The sequence below is a fragment of the Haplochromis burtoni genome, unplaced genomic scaffold, assembly GCF_018398535.1.
Source record: "Haplochromis burtoni strain Fernald_Lab_line unplaced genomic scaffold, NCSU_Asbu1 Contig_226, whole genome shotgun sequence".
Lineage (NCBI taxonomy): Eukaryota > Metazoa > Chordata > Actinopteri > Cichliformes > Cichlidae > Haplochromis > Haplochromis burtoni.
The window spans coordinates 944077-959402 of NW_024582587.1; the positions used below are offsets into that span (position 1 = coordinate 944077).

The 15326-nt window shown below is 43.5% G+C and overlaps 1 protein-coding gene across 4 annotated transcripts in view; it reads left to right on the forward strand.

Annotated features, from left to right (window-relative positions):
* The window catches only part of kat6a (K(lysine) acetyltransferase 6A), a 43089-nt gene that overhangs the window by 11900 nt on the left and 15863 nt on the right, over nucleotides 1-15326 (forward strand). For all 4 annotated transcript variants that reach the window (XM_042226750.1, XM_042226753.1, XM_042226752.1 and 1 more), the window contains exons 3-13: nucleotides 2156-2264; nucleotides 3767-3882; nucleotides 4326-4407; nucleotides 4692-4806; nucleotides 5512-5825; nucleotides 7491-7603; nucleotides 8649-8764; nucleotides 9306-9447; nucleotides 12001-12162; nucleotides 12340-12433; nucleotides 12602-12833. In XM_042226750.1, coding sequence (XP_042082684.1) covers nucleotides 2156-2264; nucleotides 3767-3882; nucleotides 4326-4407; nucleotides 4692-4806; nucleotides 5512-5825; nucleotides 7491-7603; nucleotides 8649-8764; nucleotides 9306-9447; nucleotides 12001-12162; nucleotides 12340-12433; nucleotides 12602-12833 — 1595 coding nt within the window. The remainder of the gene's footprint in view (nucleotides 1-2155; nucleotides 2265-3766; nucleotides 3883-4325; nucleotides 4408-4691; nucleotides 4807-5511; nucleotides 5826-7490; nucleotides 7604-8648; nucleotides 8765-9305; nucleotides 9448-12000; nucleotides 12163-12339; nucleotides 12434-12601; nucleotides 12834-15326) is intronic.

The following is a 15326-nucleotide window of genomic DNA, read 5'->3' on the forward strand; positions in this document are numbered from 1 at the left end:
TTGTGCCTTTTCCAATTTTTCTTTGTTCCCCTTCCTGAGCAATGACACCTTTCGTTTGAAGAAGACTTCAGTGAGCTGCAGTATGAATGCTAATGTGTTTGTGTTGATATCACATTTGCGTACCCGTGACATTAGTCGTTATAATGCATCTGTGTGATATCTGATACAAACGATAACTGGTCTGGGTAGCACCAAAGTGTAGTGGGTTGCACATTTGTTTAATGTCTAAAAGGTCCCCGGTTTGAGACCAGCAGAGGACACTCTGTGTCAGGAAGGGCATCTAGAGTAAAAATCTTCCAAATCAAATATGTGGTGCTGTCTGCTGTTGCGACCCACTGTGAGTAGAACAGAGGGTACAGGGTACGGTTTGGTCTTTGAGAGCCCAGCAATCAAAGCATGTGCTCTTGAAAAGTTATCACAGGTCCAAGACTTGGGTCCTGTTTTCAGTAGCGGAGACGCAGAGAAGCATCTCTGCTGCATCGGATGTTTGGGCTGATATTCAGTGCAGGATTCAGACTGAATGTAAGAGCTCAGGGTGGCTTACAAATGCTCCACATTGTCTCAGCTTGCAGAAGAGTCTTTTTCCTCTGTGACTGCTGGCACGCACTGGTCCAGATATCATGCAGAATCGTTTTCACCAGTGGGTTTTCCTTTACTCTTCTGCCACAGAGCTGAGAAGCAGTCAGGCAACAGATGTCGTTAGGACAGTGTTTCCCATCTCAGCCACAGAGCTCTGTAGCTCCTCCAGAGTGTTCATCACAAGTGTTTTTCTCACAGTCAGTGGCTGTGCCACAGTTGCATCTTATTTTCTTCTAATAAACACGCTGTAGTTGGGCTTTGATTTTCGTGCCTTGGAGAAACCTCTAGTTCTCTTCTTGTTTGGTGCATTTTCAGGCCGTTTTTTGTGTTTATGTTTCTTGTCCTAATGAAGTTCTAAACAGGCATTGGCTGAACCTCAGAACATGTGGAAGTTATTTTTAACTCAGAATTGCTTGGCACACCTTTACAGCTAGCAATCATGTGGGCTAAGCTGTTCATTATTCAGCATTTTCTTCTTCTTCTTTTTTTTAAGGAGGCTAGCATCAAAGTTGATTTTAGCAGGACGACAGGTCACCATGCAAGACTAACAATTTTAAAGTTATAGCACAAGTTCTCCTGGCATTTATTTGTATCTGTTTGCATACAGTAACATTTATGCAGGCTGTAAGTAAGAAAACCAAAGTATAAATTATTATGGCTGCATTTTAACGTTAGGCTTAGTCATTCTGTTTGAAGCTGCTTAACAGATAAAAGAAAATTACTGGTTGCGTACGAGTAAACTGTCACTTCCCCTCGGGGCTTCCAGGATCCAGAAACTTTGAAGGAGAGTCACCTCATGTCCTTCCTCCTCCCCACCCCCTGTTGTGCTTGTTTCTGTGAAGTGCACCTGCAGTGCTTAAGGGATGTGATTTTTCAGCTTTATTGGACACACAAGTCTTATTTGATGTCTAACAAAACGTTATCCAGCCTTTTGTTTTCATGGACACAAACCTGGCTTAGGTTTGTGCGTGCGCGCATATGAGATATCGGGCTTGTTTTGTGCCTGAGCACACCTGCTGCTGCCACGGATTGTGCTTTCAGGGGACCCGCTAAAAGATTCATGCAGTCGCAGAACTGAATAGCTAATGGTATGTTTCAGGGAGGAAAAACGTGTCAAAATGGGACACGCTGCAGTGGAACTACGCGCCTGAGCCAGTACGAGCTAAGGAGCCCAGTCCCAGCTTTTGATCAAACAGCAGAGGAGTCAGCAGAGACGGTGACACATGATGGCAGTCTCTAACGTGACACGCCACATAAATTATACAAAGCCGCTAATCATAGTGGCTCTCGTGTTCGTCATCATCTTAAAACTCTTTGTTCAGAAATCCACATGTGCTCCAGAGGTGTTGTTGTAGCGTTCATTCAGCTCACTGTTAGCGTCTTAATACACACAGCAACAGTCATCCGCTGTGGCGGGACACACAAGGCCACTTTGTTTGTTTTCATTTGTACAATGAAGCTGTTAAGTTGACTGACAGTCTCGACTCTTTCTTTTTTTCTTTTTTTCCCCCCCCCCTTCCCCTTTCTTCTCTCCCGCGTCTCCCCCCTCTTCCCTTCTGCTCTGTCCCTCTGCCAGCCGGTGGCGGAGCCCATCCCCATCTGCAGCTTCTGTTTGGGGACCAAGGAGCAGAATCGCGATAAAAAGCCAGAGGAGCTCATCTCCTGCGCCGACTGTGGCAACAGCGGTGAGTGCCGCCTACAAGACTCTGCACTATTCAGGTTTTGTAGAGAGAACAGATACAGCACAAGAGGAGCCAATCAGCTGTCTGCAAAAACATCCATGTAACTGGTGGTGACACATTAAAGAAGTTATTTTAAAAAAGCATGCATTCAGACTCATAGACTGGGGCTTTAAAATATGATGGGATCTTAGGAAGATGTAAACTTCACAGTGTGTGCATGCACACACGCGCAGCTGTCTCTGGTGCTTCATCTTTTATGTTGCTACTTAATCGATACTTCAACTGCATTTATGTACAAACGCAGCTGCTGTCAGACATTTAAAGGCAGCTTACACTTCACTGCTTTCACCCTTTGATGGCAGTTCAATAAGTCCATAATAATCATAATGATTTTGGTCAGCATAGTAATCTTGATCATTTAACACTGTTATTCATTAAGTCGACAGATATCGTACAGTTTGGACCTAAACACACGTCTTCTTTTCAAATAAGGGATTTCCTTGAACATGAATTCAAATGGAAAAAAAAAAAAAAAACAGATTATCACACAAGGTGGCAAACAGGCTCGTGATATATGGACCCAGACTAGCAGGTGTTGACCATCTTGCAATGGCAGGACCCTGCACACTTCAGCTGACTCCCACATCCAACAAACAAACACGTGATAGACCCTAAACAGTGTGGAGACAGAGGCCCTCTTTTGATTATCTTGGCTGATATGTAGTAAACTAAGAATGAGTTGGAGCTGTTGGGGACAAAAACATACCTACGAGTACACATTGGTATTAACAAAAGGCCTGCAGGTGATTTATTTATAGTGAAAATTAATGCAAAAGTTATTTATGTATTCAGATTATTTTGTTTTCACAGTTGTTCGGAGCCAATTTCGTAACTGAAATTGATACTTAATTAACCGCCCAGACCTCCAGTTGATTCGGTCTAAGTGGCTACTGACACTCAGCAGCTCATCAGTCTATTAAACTGTCCAGTCATGTTCTTCACTCTTCTCAGTAATACTTTACACTTCAACTTCATTTAGTATCTGAACATAACATTGTTTAATTATGGGCGGGTGTCGTTCTTAAACTTGAACCCAGTTGATATTCCTGGTTCAATTTTTGGTTTTATTGGCATGCAAGTTGTAGTACTCCTGCTAAGGCCCGACATCTCTTATCGGAAGCAGACAAGCGTGTTCCTCTCCTTCCCTCAGAGGGGTTTCGTCCCAGACAAGGCCGTCTTGTTTGCCGCTCTTCAAACATTGCAAAAGCACGGCTCTGACAGATTGTCATTTATGTTTTAACACACTCTTTGCAGCCAGGTTTGATTCAGTGAGGGCTTCCAGTTCCAAAAGGACTTTCTTTCTTTTCTTTTTTCCTTCAATGATGCAAGTGGGTCACAACTGTCAGTCAGCAGGAAACATAAAAAAAAATGGAGTGAGAGTGTGAGAGAAAAGTGTGTGTGATGTTGACGTGCTTGTTTGTGTATGTGTGTCTGTCTACCTGCAGGCCACCCGTCCTGTCTCAAATTCTCCCCGGAGCTCACAGCGCGAGTCAAGGCTCTGTGGTGGCAGTGCATCGAATGCAAGACTTGCAGCAGCTGTCAGGATCAAGGAAAGAATGCGGTGAGTGGATGAAGGAATATGGCGTCCTGGCAGCCTGACAGTCGCTGTGAACGCTCGATCTTCAGCTTAAGTGCCAGATAGAGACGCTGATAGACATCAGCGTCTCTTTCCAGGGATTGATCCTGGGAATGAGCTATTTTAGTCAACATCGGCATGATTTCACTCTTTTCTCTTACTTGTCAGGCGAGGTATGATTGTTATTCAAATGTTTGTGGAGAGGTTAAGAGGAAAATTCACAACATGCTGCCAGTTGCACAATGATGAAACAGGCTATGAGGACGGAGGGAAGGCAAAGTATGCAAAACTCTCATCACAATATGGAATTAAAATGAGCTCAGCAGCTTTGATCAGCGGTGTCACCTGTATTTACTTAGTGGATTATATGTTGTTCTACTACTCATGTGACCTGAAGATGATTGTCATTATTTTGTGTCTCTCTGCAGGACAACATGTTGTTCTGCGACTCCTGTGACCGGGGCTTCCACATGGAGTGCTGCGATCCTCCTCTCACGCGGATGCCAAAAGGTAATTAAACAAGACTCGTATCCCGTCTCCATTATCTGCTCCGAGCCAAACTCGTACCTGTTATTCCTCCGATTGACCACACAGCGCTCCTACATTGCTCTTCTGCATCGCCGTTATGATGGCAGTTAATGATTAAACCATCTCCTGAGCTGATGGCTCTCACTCTAATGCATCACTGTTAAGCACTAATGCATTACAAGCTTCCCAGAGCCTCTTTGTATGTGCACCGAAGCCGGTACTGTCTCAGTGTGTGAACACTTCCATTTTTCCTCTTCGTCTCCTAGGCATGTGGATTTGTCAAATCTGCCAACCAAGGAAAAAGGGAAAGAAGCTTTTACACGAAAAGGCTGCGCAAATCAAACGGCGCTACAACGCACCGCTGGGACGGCCCAAGAACAGGTACACAAACGCCTTCAACTAATTCTGTCTGAGGCGGTATCACTGCGATGCAGAGCACCTGTGTCTGCTTCATCACAGACCCAAGGTGTTTGAGAGTATGGAGGACTTAGAAACCACTTAGTAATCAGATGTTTTCTAAGGGTTATATAATGGTGTCTGTCATAATTAACATAAAAAACATGTATAGAATGTGATCAAATAATCAGATTAATGGTTAAATTAATGGTGAAATGACTAAAAGCAAATGAATACTAGAATCAACACAAAGACAGATTTACAGCAGTAGTAAACCTACTAGTGCTGTATTTTATTTAAAAGGAAATAAAATGCATTTAATGGGATTAATAGTGATTAATCACCTTAAGTGCCATTCACGACACTTTTATTATTATTATCATTATTTTCTTATGTTTAATATTGACTGTTTTGGTCCTCCATACTTACGAATGCCATGCAGAAATTTGAGACACTGACAGTAATGAGATCTTACCCTTAAAGAGTAATGCCAAAGGTTGTTTTTTTTTGTATATATAATAATGCAGTAAGGTGGTTCCAAGTATGTTGGAGATTGTACTGCACACCAATCACTGTGTGCACACTGTGGCAAACACAGATAAATGCATGTTTAGGTGGTTTTTGCACTGCAGAGTGATTACAATGTGTGACCGATTGTGACTTTGACCCTAACACTTTTGTCTTCTGCAGGCCGGGGCGGCCCTTTAAGAAGCTGGGAGGGCGCGGTCGGCGGAAGCGCTCGGCCTCAGCAAACTCTTCCTCCAGCTCCTCCTGCGAAGGTTACCCCGGAGACGACAGGCTGCTTTTTTCCATGCGGGAGGACGGCGACCTGTCACACAGCAGCCTGCGCTTCAACAACAAGACCAAGGGCCTCATCGATGCCCTCACAAAGTTCTTCACGCCATCTCCCGAGGGCCGCAAGGCACGGCAGGAAGTGGTGGACTACTCACAGCAGTGCCGCATCCGAAAGAAAGCCAGTCGCAAAGGCGAAGGAGATGACAGAGGTGGGAAAGATCAGCTTGTTTTTTTGTTTTTTGCTCATACCATCAGACAGTTTAGATTCACATTTGCCATGAAAACATAAAACTTTGAGATAAAGTAACGCACATAAAGACATGTTAATGATCTGTTATGTTTAATGAGAGAGCAACAGCACAGAAATGAAACACAAACGGTAAAAAAAAAAAAGTTAATATCTGAATCAATAAATTGACCTTTTTAAAAAAACGTGCTCTATTTTCATGAGTCCTTTGCAGGTGCTTTGCTTACAGACTCTGTAGGTATCAGCTGTTACTGTGAAGCATTCACATTGCTTTTGTGTTCTTTGTCCCTCTTTTATAGACGATTCAGCCGTGATGTTACTTATTTTGAAATTGTAGGTCAAGGCTAAAAATCGTGTGGAATTGCTTTATGTTTTTTTCCTCAGCCGGAGAAAATGATTGCTTATGCATTTAAAGAAATTGCTTTTGTAATTTGAAGTGCCTGCCTGCAGGTCTGTTTCCATTGAATTCTCTTAGAGTAAAAGCAGAGAGTTATAAGTAAAGAATAAATGTGACAGAGCAGCAGCGCTTCCTTCAGGTTTCTGCAGCACCCATGTGTGTTTTAGAAAGAATGAAGAACACCCTCATCATCCATTATCACAAGTCTCTTCCACTCTTGCCTGTGTTGCTAATGTGTGTTTACTGCCTGCAGCAAGCAAAACAAATAAAAGACTGTCTTAGCTATCAGCTAACTTAATAAATATGTGGAAAGTAACCTGGCAGCTTTAATTTAGCTGATAATATTTCACGTCACAGGGTTTAGCGTGAGTAACGTGCTGCTTTTGTGGAAAACTGCAAACTTGTTGAACAGCTGGTGTGATGTTTTTGATCGCTCTTAAAGTCAGAAGTGAGGTTGTTGTCAAGTGTAGAAAAACGGTGTCTTTCGCTTTAACCAGGCTTTGCTGTCACGCTGAGATTACAGACCGTAGCTCGAGCACAAATGACGCCAAACTGCGGCAAAGAACAAGCAGCGGTTTTGTTCCCGTTCATTCAACCGATGTATTGTGAAAAAACGCCTTAAAAACAGATCATATGCCAAATTGGACGTATAATTTGCGCTTCGCTGCGTCATTAAATCAGAAACGGCGCGGCCCGTACGTTCGTTCTCCACACAAGCCGAGGGAGCATGATTTGTTGTGAAGCAATTAGAGCAGCGATCACTGGGCGCAGCGTGCATGTCGGCGATGTGACTTATTTTGGAGACGGAGGAAAGCGTGGCCGGATGAAGAATGGCAGCGACGGGAGCAACGTCCTAAAAGTGGTGGAGATACGAACATCCGCTTCCTGTCAGAACTTTCAGAATAAAATGGGACTGATTATGGATGAAGAGATTTGTGAGTTGTGGCTTCAGCCTTGAGTTGAAGTAACAGGCTTTGTATCCACGCCAACATACGCACAACTAATCATGTGATTCACATGAATTCAGCTACTTCTCTTGGGGGAATTTTGATTGCATTTAGGGATGCTGCTCACCTAAATGTTACTCTTTCTAACATCCTGTGATTGCAGGCTTTAATATAAGAAAGTGACCTGTTATAAGAGCCTCACAGCTGTTTGTTGTGAAGCGCCCTGAAAGTCTGCAGACATCTTGGGATTCGAAATAACTTCTGATTGTCTTTCAATCCCCAGACAATCAGGAAGGCAGCGACTGGCGTGACGAAGATGACAAACTGCCCGGCCACGAGAACCTGACGGAAAAAGACATCGAGCTGTTCAGACACATCCAGGAGCTGGCGCTACAGGTACGCGTGATTATTACGAGACAACAGTGGGGAAGGGAGACGCTGAACACTGGCCAAATTGGACAATGAGATTGCATCAGCATGGGAATCTGAGAGCTGTGAGTCTGGGACTGCGGCTGCCAGACTGGAGGGTATACACGTAAATCTCAATCGTGGTGAGAATGTGGTCAGAAAGAGCCAAGTCAACAGCTGGCTGGTTGTAAGAGATGAAGCTGCTGGCTCACAGAGGGCTGCAGGCCCTGTGTGTGTGTCAAAGAAGTGCAGGAAAGAAATTAGGAACAGCTGCCAGATTCAATATGGATATTAAAATGATCCATTACCATAGATGCAGCACACACAGGCCGTGACCTCAAGATGCAAATAAAATGGATTGAATTTAGGACAGCAGCTTTACAACAAGCTTTACACTGTTGTTGTTGGACATTTGCTTGAAATTCACATTCTGCTTGTGATTGATGCCAAACTGTGCTCCATAAACAGCCCGGCAAGAGTAAAACTACCCATGAATGTTTAAGACTGGGTCGCGATAAAGCACGTAAAACGAGTCTTGTGTTTGATGGTGCGATGACTGAGCGGGGCATCTTTAACGACAGTGTTCTGATACGTTAGTCAGAGAGGAAGTGTAAATTAGCCACATTAATGGCTTGTTTTAAGGGAATAGTGCAGCAGTAAACTGACCAGAGAGTGGGTGTGGGGTTACCACCATGGGAGTCGTATTAAAACGCTGTTGTGGATGTGGAATAGCCACAGTGGTGTGTAAGTGTGTGAGTTAATGAGCAGAACTGTTCCAGGCTGGGTGACAGTGAATATCGTGTACGGTGAGTACATGATGTAAATGGCTGGGAAGGGCAAACCAGGAAGATCCACGTAAGTGTAATGTAAACTTGAGAATAAACCTGGTGCCCTCTCCTGCTGTCTGAGATACTCTGCTGATGATTTCTGGTGTCTCTGCTTGGCTCATGGCCTGCTTGGCGGGCTCATCCCCCGCCAGTTGTAAACCTGTAGCTAACCATAAACATCTCTGCCTTTTCCCTTCTCCCAACAGAAAGTCGGCGTGACGGGTCCGCCAGACCCTCAAATGCGTTGCCCGTCAGTCATTGAATTTGGCAAGTATGAAATCCAGACGTGGTATTCGTCTCCATACCCGCAGGAGTACAGCAGGTAAGCTAACGCACCATAATGTAACGCAACAGCATGAGGTACTTAGCTCACAATCCTGCTCGTAGGTGTAGAAATTACCACCCGAATAATGGAGCTCGTCATAAGCTGCCACCCTCTGTGACAGGGATCCGTAGTCGGAGGTGTTTTTAAATGTGCATTTCTGCAGTTTGTTGCTGTTCACTAAAATTCATCCCACTGTGTATGTTTCTATCTCAGCAATTTAAAATACCTGATGGATGCAAACTGGAAAAGTGCGCACAGAAAAAAGGCGTGAGAGCAAAGATATCAGTGTTTATTCTAAAAAATTAATCAGAAGTTCTTAAAGCCTTCACATTTAATTGTTCAGCAAATGTCATTTGGAGGAAAAATAAACCCAGTTTGACATTTGCCTTTGTTACATCACCAGAAAACTAGCCGATTGTTATAAAAGACCAGTAAATATTCCAGCTGAAGAAGAAAAATGTTGGGATTTGTTTGTTTGTGTAGCAAAACCGTTAAAACCATTCCTTTTGTCCTTTTGTCTTTGTGCTCCCATTTCCAGACTACCTAAACTCTACCTGTGTGAGTTCTGCCTGCGCTACATGAAAAGTCGCAGCATCCTCTACCAGCACATGAAGAAGTGCAACTGGTTCCACCCTCCTGCCAATGAGATCTACAGGAAGGACGACATCTCTGTATTCGAGGTGAGGAAGTTGCAGATGTGGCTTTGTTGTGTTGTTTTGTTTTTAAATTTTGTTGTTGTTTTTTTAAACTGGAGATAACTCGCTGGGAATGAAGTCTTTCAAAAACCACTAAAGAACTTCTAAAAACACCAGCAACTTCCAGATGGCACAATAAAAAAGGAAAAGTCACACAAAGTATTTTCTGCATCCAGGCGCTTAAGAATTATTTTAATTCACGCTGTGCTTCTTACAGGAGGATCCTCTCTAACATGTCTTTGAAACACACTAAAGCAGGCACAGTTAACAGACCTGCAAATGCATTCATGTATCCAGTGAAACAGTACAGTAGCCATTATTGTGATATTGTAAAAAGGCTGCTACGTAATACGCAGTACGTCGTATAGCTTCGTCTTATATTTTACAGCCTCAGTCAGCTGAGGACAGTGGGGGGAAACTAAGACCACAGCTCAGTGAATTCCTTTTTCCTTTTTGGTCCTTTTCCTCTTCGGTTAAGCAGATGTAGTGATGGGTGAGTGTCACCTGAAAACACTTTTGGCTGCGTCCTCATCACAAGCGGTCACCACAGCGGGCAGCTCAACGAGTTTAACCTGGCAGTGTTTACACTGGATGTCTTTCCCGAGCAGCCCCAAAGGAGATTTGTGTTTCCGTCTGGAATTGAACTGAGTGACTGTTTTAACAATTTCACCATTTGAGGCACATTCATCAAATATTGCTGCACTGTGATGCTATTGTTAGGTTTAGTTGTGTATAATGAGAGTACTGTGTGTTACTCCCAAGGCTGTTGTGCAGAATTGGTCAAATGATGGTTGAATACAGAAACTCTGCGTTATGAATAGGTGTAGTTACAAATCAGGATCTGGAGAAGCTCATTTGAGTGTTTTTCTACTGTTTTTGGTTTATCTCAGACATCAGGGAGGTGATGGATTGACTGAAAGATGCCTGGGTGTCAGTGATCTTTGATAAACTCAAAGTGCAGAAGGTGTAACAGCTAAGTAACGGTGGCCAGCGCTGTAACAAAGAGAGACGACTTCTGTTCATTTTCTGTCGCTGATGACGGAAAATCTGACGTCATTTTGACAGTTTGGGAAATGAGAGCGATTTACTGCAACATAAATAGTTGCTCTAAAGGGCTTTTGTTTTCTACACATGACATAAAGCATTACGCTGGCCAATCCTCCCTCGAGTTATTGGATTGTGTCTGTGTGACCGCACTCCAAGACCTCGTGGCCCTACAGAGGAATGCAGCTGCTCCCTGCTGTAGAAGTGCATTCCAGTGCATTCTGACTTCCCTGAGAGAAGTGAGAAGTGATTCGCTAACTGAAAATAAATAAATAAATGAATAAAGGTACTTTTGGTTGCTCCCTTCATCACCGCAGCGGATGGATCCACGTTTGACTCGGCACAGTCTTTATGCTCGGTGCCCTAACTGATGCAACCCTCGCTTAGGACCAGCACTGTGACGACCTCAGGCCGGGTTTGTGTAGACTCCCAGTTTGAGGTTTCTTACATATAAGGTGAATGTGTTAAGTGTTAGTACTGGAAATTCCACTTTCCTGTCTGGTTGCTGATTAAATTCAGTCAGACGTCAGATATCGGTGCAAAATAAAATAACGATCACTTGCCGTGATCTCCTAACGGTGTTTTGAGTTTAGTTTATATTTTCCTGTTTGGCTGCATTGTTTTAGTGTCTTGGCTGTCCCAGCAGAAGAAAAGCAAATAAAATCATCAGCTTAGTGTGTTTTTAACTTGATGATCATCTTGCCTGTTCATGCCCTCATAAAATAATTAAACACTTTGCTCTGTGTGTTGGGCTTGAAAAATTGCCTGCTGTTAGATGCATCTCATTGTAAATTAAAAAAAGAAAATTAAAAAGGCAATTAATGATGGCTTACTTGCCACTAGATGAACTTTTATCTAGTCTTCTTACCACCTCAGACCTGCACACAGCTGCACAGTACAAACCCACAAGTCCTTTCAAATGTTTCCCACGCTGCCTGTCCAATTTTACCCTTTATTGGAGAAAGTTTCTGCATAGCATAATGCTTTCCCACCAACTATATAAATATATCTTAGTCAAAAACCCTTAAAGTGATTGTGACATCCTCACCCGCCTTAGTGGAATATCCTGTTCTTTGTATCAAAGTTATAATGAGACGAATTTGCAGTTAAGCACAGCGGCCACTGAATTGAGTGGATTGTTGTCTGCAGGACACGGCCGTCGAAGCTTCTGTTTTCCTCCACTCTGCAGTCCTTTCCTCTCTCCGAGGAGAGCACAGATAACTGGCCGTCTGCCAACCTGAGCCTCCCTCCGTCTCTTTGCCACTCGTCGTTTCTCTCCAGCCTCTGTGTATTTCGGAGTCTACAGGGACACAGGGGAGATCATAGCCTAACACTAACTTCTAATCCATTCACCTTCACTCTGCTCCACAGCTCCCTAACAGCAGCCTGGAGATTTAACTCAGCACTTTAGTGTTTCAGGCATGAGAAAGTAGCTATTTAGGAAGTCCTGTGCTTTGCACTGATTTGTGTTTTCTTACCAACGTCTTTCAACAGGTTGATGGGAATGTTAGCACAATCTACTGTCAGAACCTGTGTCTACTCGCTAAACTGTTCCTGGACCACAAGACCCTCTACTACGATGTGGAGCCCTTCCTTTTCTACGTCCTCACCCAGAACGACAGTAAAGGCTGTCACCTTGTTGGCTACTTCTCTAAGGTAGTATGGCTTTCAGTTCATCTTCCCCCACTCAACTTCTCTGCAAAGATCTATTCTGTCTGGATTTTGTGTTTTCTAAGAAGGAAAAAGGAAAATTTTTTTTTTTATAATGTGGTTCCATTATTATTTTTCTTTTTTCCTCTAATGGTTAAATGTGTCTGTCTTTTTTCTCTTCAGGAGAAGCACTGTCAACAAAAATACAACGTATCATGCATCATGATTCTTCCACAGTACCAGCGCAAGGGCTATGGGCGTTTTCTCATCGACTTCAGTAAGTGCTGCTTATTTTCTAAAAACAAATAGAATGATCACAGTTTGAAATGAGAATATTGGGCTCACTTTAACTAAACACTGATGGTTCCTCTTTTCATAGACATAATGACTAAATTCAAACATTTGGCTCATGATGCCCTTGTCTCCGGTTCCTCCTTCCCTGCAGGCTACTTGCTGTCAAAGCGAGAGGGACAGCCAGGATCTCCGGAGAAGCCTCTGTCGGACTTAGGTCGGCTGTCTTACATGGCCTACTGGCGTAGCGTGGTGCTGGAGTGTCTCCACGAGCTCCGCGACCGGCAGATCACCATACGACAGCTCAGCAAACTGACGGGGATCTGCCCCCAGGACATCACCACCACCCTGCATAGCCTCAACATGCTGGAGCAGCGGGGAGACCGGTCAGAAATATACTCCATGTTTTCTTTTATATGGCCCAAATATAAACAAAGTCGTTCTGCTTGTGCTACTATTGCCTTTTTTTTTTTTTTTTTTTAATTGAAATGCTGAATTTGCTGGTTTTCGGTCTAAGCAGCCAAAACGTTTTACTAAGGTGACCCAGTGTAATTTGAGAAAGACCAAGCAAAAATATGCAGTAAATGCGGTTACAGTAGATTCAGATTTTTGATGTGGAACAAGTATTTCAGTGGCAGCACCAAGAAAGCAAAACAGAAAAGCCTTCTTATGGAGGTACACAGACATGTCAGTGTGAAGTCTTAAAAGATTAGAATTGAGATTTCAAAAACAGCCATACAAATTTCGTGACACTGAAAGTTAACATTCAAACGATGTTTGAACAAACAGTACATAAACCTATATTTTCACATGCATTGCAAAAGCTGGTTAAGCTGCATTACTTTGGCTGCTCCCCAGACACGCAGCTATGATGCTAGTGGTAATGGGATCTCACATGCTGTCCGGAGTCACACGGACAGCCACTTGTGATTTTAATCAGTTAATCGTCCAGAGCCAGGTTGCACTGCACTCTCCTGGTGTTTGTAGTGGTACCACCAGAGTCAGGCTGTGCAGCTGTTAGGATGTTAGCTAGTGGATCAGTGGCATCGTGCACCTTCACTGTTCCCAAAATAAATTTTCAGCAAAACAAAGATTTGTTTTTTCTTATGTTATTAGGCCTCATAGACCTACAAAACAACAACATAAAAGTTGACTTGCATCTAACTGCAAAGTACACTATGTGCAGAAATGTCACAGTTTGTAAACTGAGGTGTCCTGGCAGCTTACCAAGCACATGTGTATTGTGCCAGATGTTAAAAAAGCAGCTTCTTGGTACTCTAAACTTTTAACTGTATTGTCAAAAAAGATCTATTTTATTTATCCTGAATATTTGGATGACTGTATCACAGATGTGTCTCAAATACAGTGGGGCAAAAAAGTATTTAGTCAGCCACCGATTGTGCAAGTTCCCCCACCTAAAATGATGACAGAGGTCAGTAATTTGCACCAGAGGTACACTTCAACTGTGAGAGACAGAATGTGAAAAAAAAAATCCATGAATCCACATGGTAGGATTTGTAAAGAATTTATTCGTAAATCAGGGTGGAAAATAAGTATTTGGTCAATAACAAAAATACAACTCAATACTTTGTAACATAACCTTTGTTGGCAATAACAGAGGTCAAACGTTTACTATAGGTCTTTACCAGGTTTGCACACACAGTAGCTGGTATTTTGGCCCATTCCTCCATGCAGATCTTCTCGAGAGCAGTGATGTTTTGGGGCTGTCGCCGAGCAACACGGACTTTCAACTCCCGCCACAGATTTTCTATGGGGTTGAGGTCTGGAGACTGGCTAGGCCACTCCAGGACTTTCAAATGCTTCTTACGGAGCCACTCCTTTGTTGCCCGGGCGGTGTGTTTTGGATCATTGTCATGTTGGAAGACCCAGCCTCGTTTCATCTTCAAAGTTCTCACTGATGGAAGGAGGTTTTGGCTCAAAATCTCACGATACATGGCCCCATTCATTCTGTCCTTAACACGGATCAGTCGTCCTGTCCCCTTGGCAGAAAAACAGCCCCATAGCATGATGTTTCCACCCCCATGCTTCACAGTAGGTATGGTGTTCTTGGGATGCAACTCAGTATTCTTCTTCCTCCAAACACGACGAGTTGAGTTTATACCAAAAAGTTCTACTTTGGTTTCATCTGACCACATGACATTCTCCCAATCCTCTGCTGTATCATCCATGTGCTCTCTGGCAAACTTCAGACGGGCCTGGACATGCACTGGCTTCAGCAGCGGAACACGTCTGGCACTGCGGGATTTGATTCCCTGCCGTTGTAGTGTGTTACTGATGGTGACCTTTGTTACTTTGGTCCCAGCTCTCTGCAGGTCATTCACCAGGTCCCCCCGTGTGGTTCTGGGATCTTTGCTCACCGTTCTCATGATCATTTTGACCCCACGGGATGAGATCTTGCGTGGAGCCCCAGATCGAGGGAGATTATCAGTGGTCTTGTATGTCTTCCATTTTCTGATGATTGCTCCCACAGTTGATTTTTTCACACCAAGCTGCTTGCCTATTGTAGATTCACTCTTCCCAGTCTGGTGCAGGTCTACAATACTTTTCCTGGTGTCCTTCGAAAGCTCTTTGGTCTTGGCCATGGCGGAGTTTGGAGTCTGACTGTTTGAGGCTGTGGACAGGTGTCTTTTATACAGATGATGAGTTCAAACAGGTGCCATTCATACAGGTAACGAGTGGGGGACAGAAAAGCTTCTTACAGAAGACGTTACAGGTCTGTGAGAGCCAGAGATTTTCCTTGTTTGAGGTGACCAAATACTTATTTTCCACCCTAATTTACGAATAAATTCTTTACAAATCCTACCATGTGGATTCATGGATTTTTTTTTCACATTCTGTCTCTCACAGTTGAAGTGTAC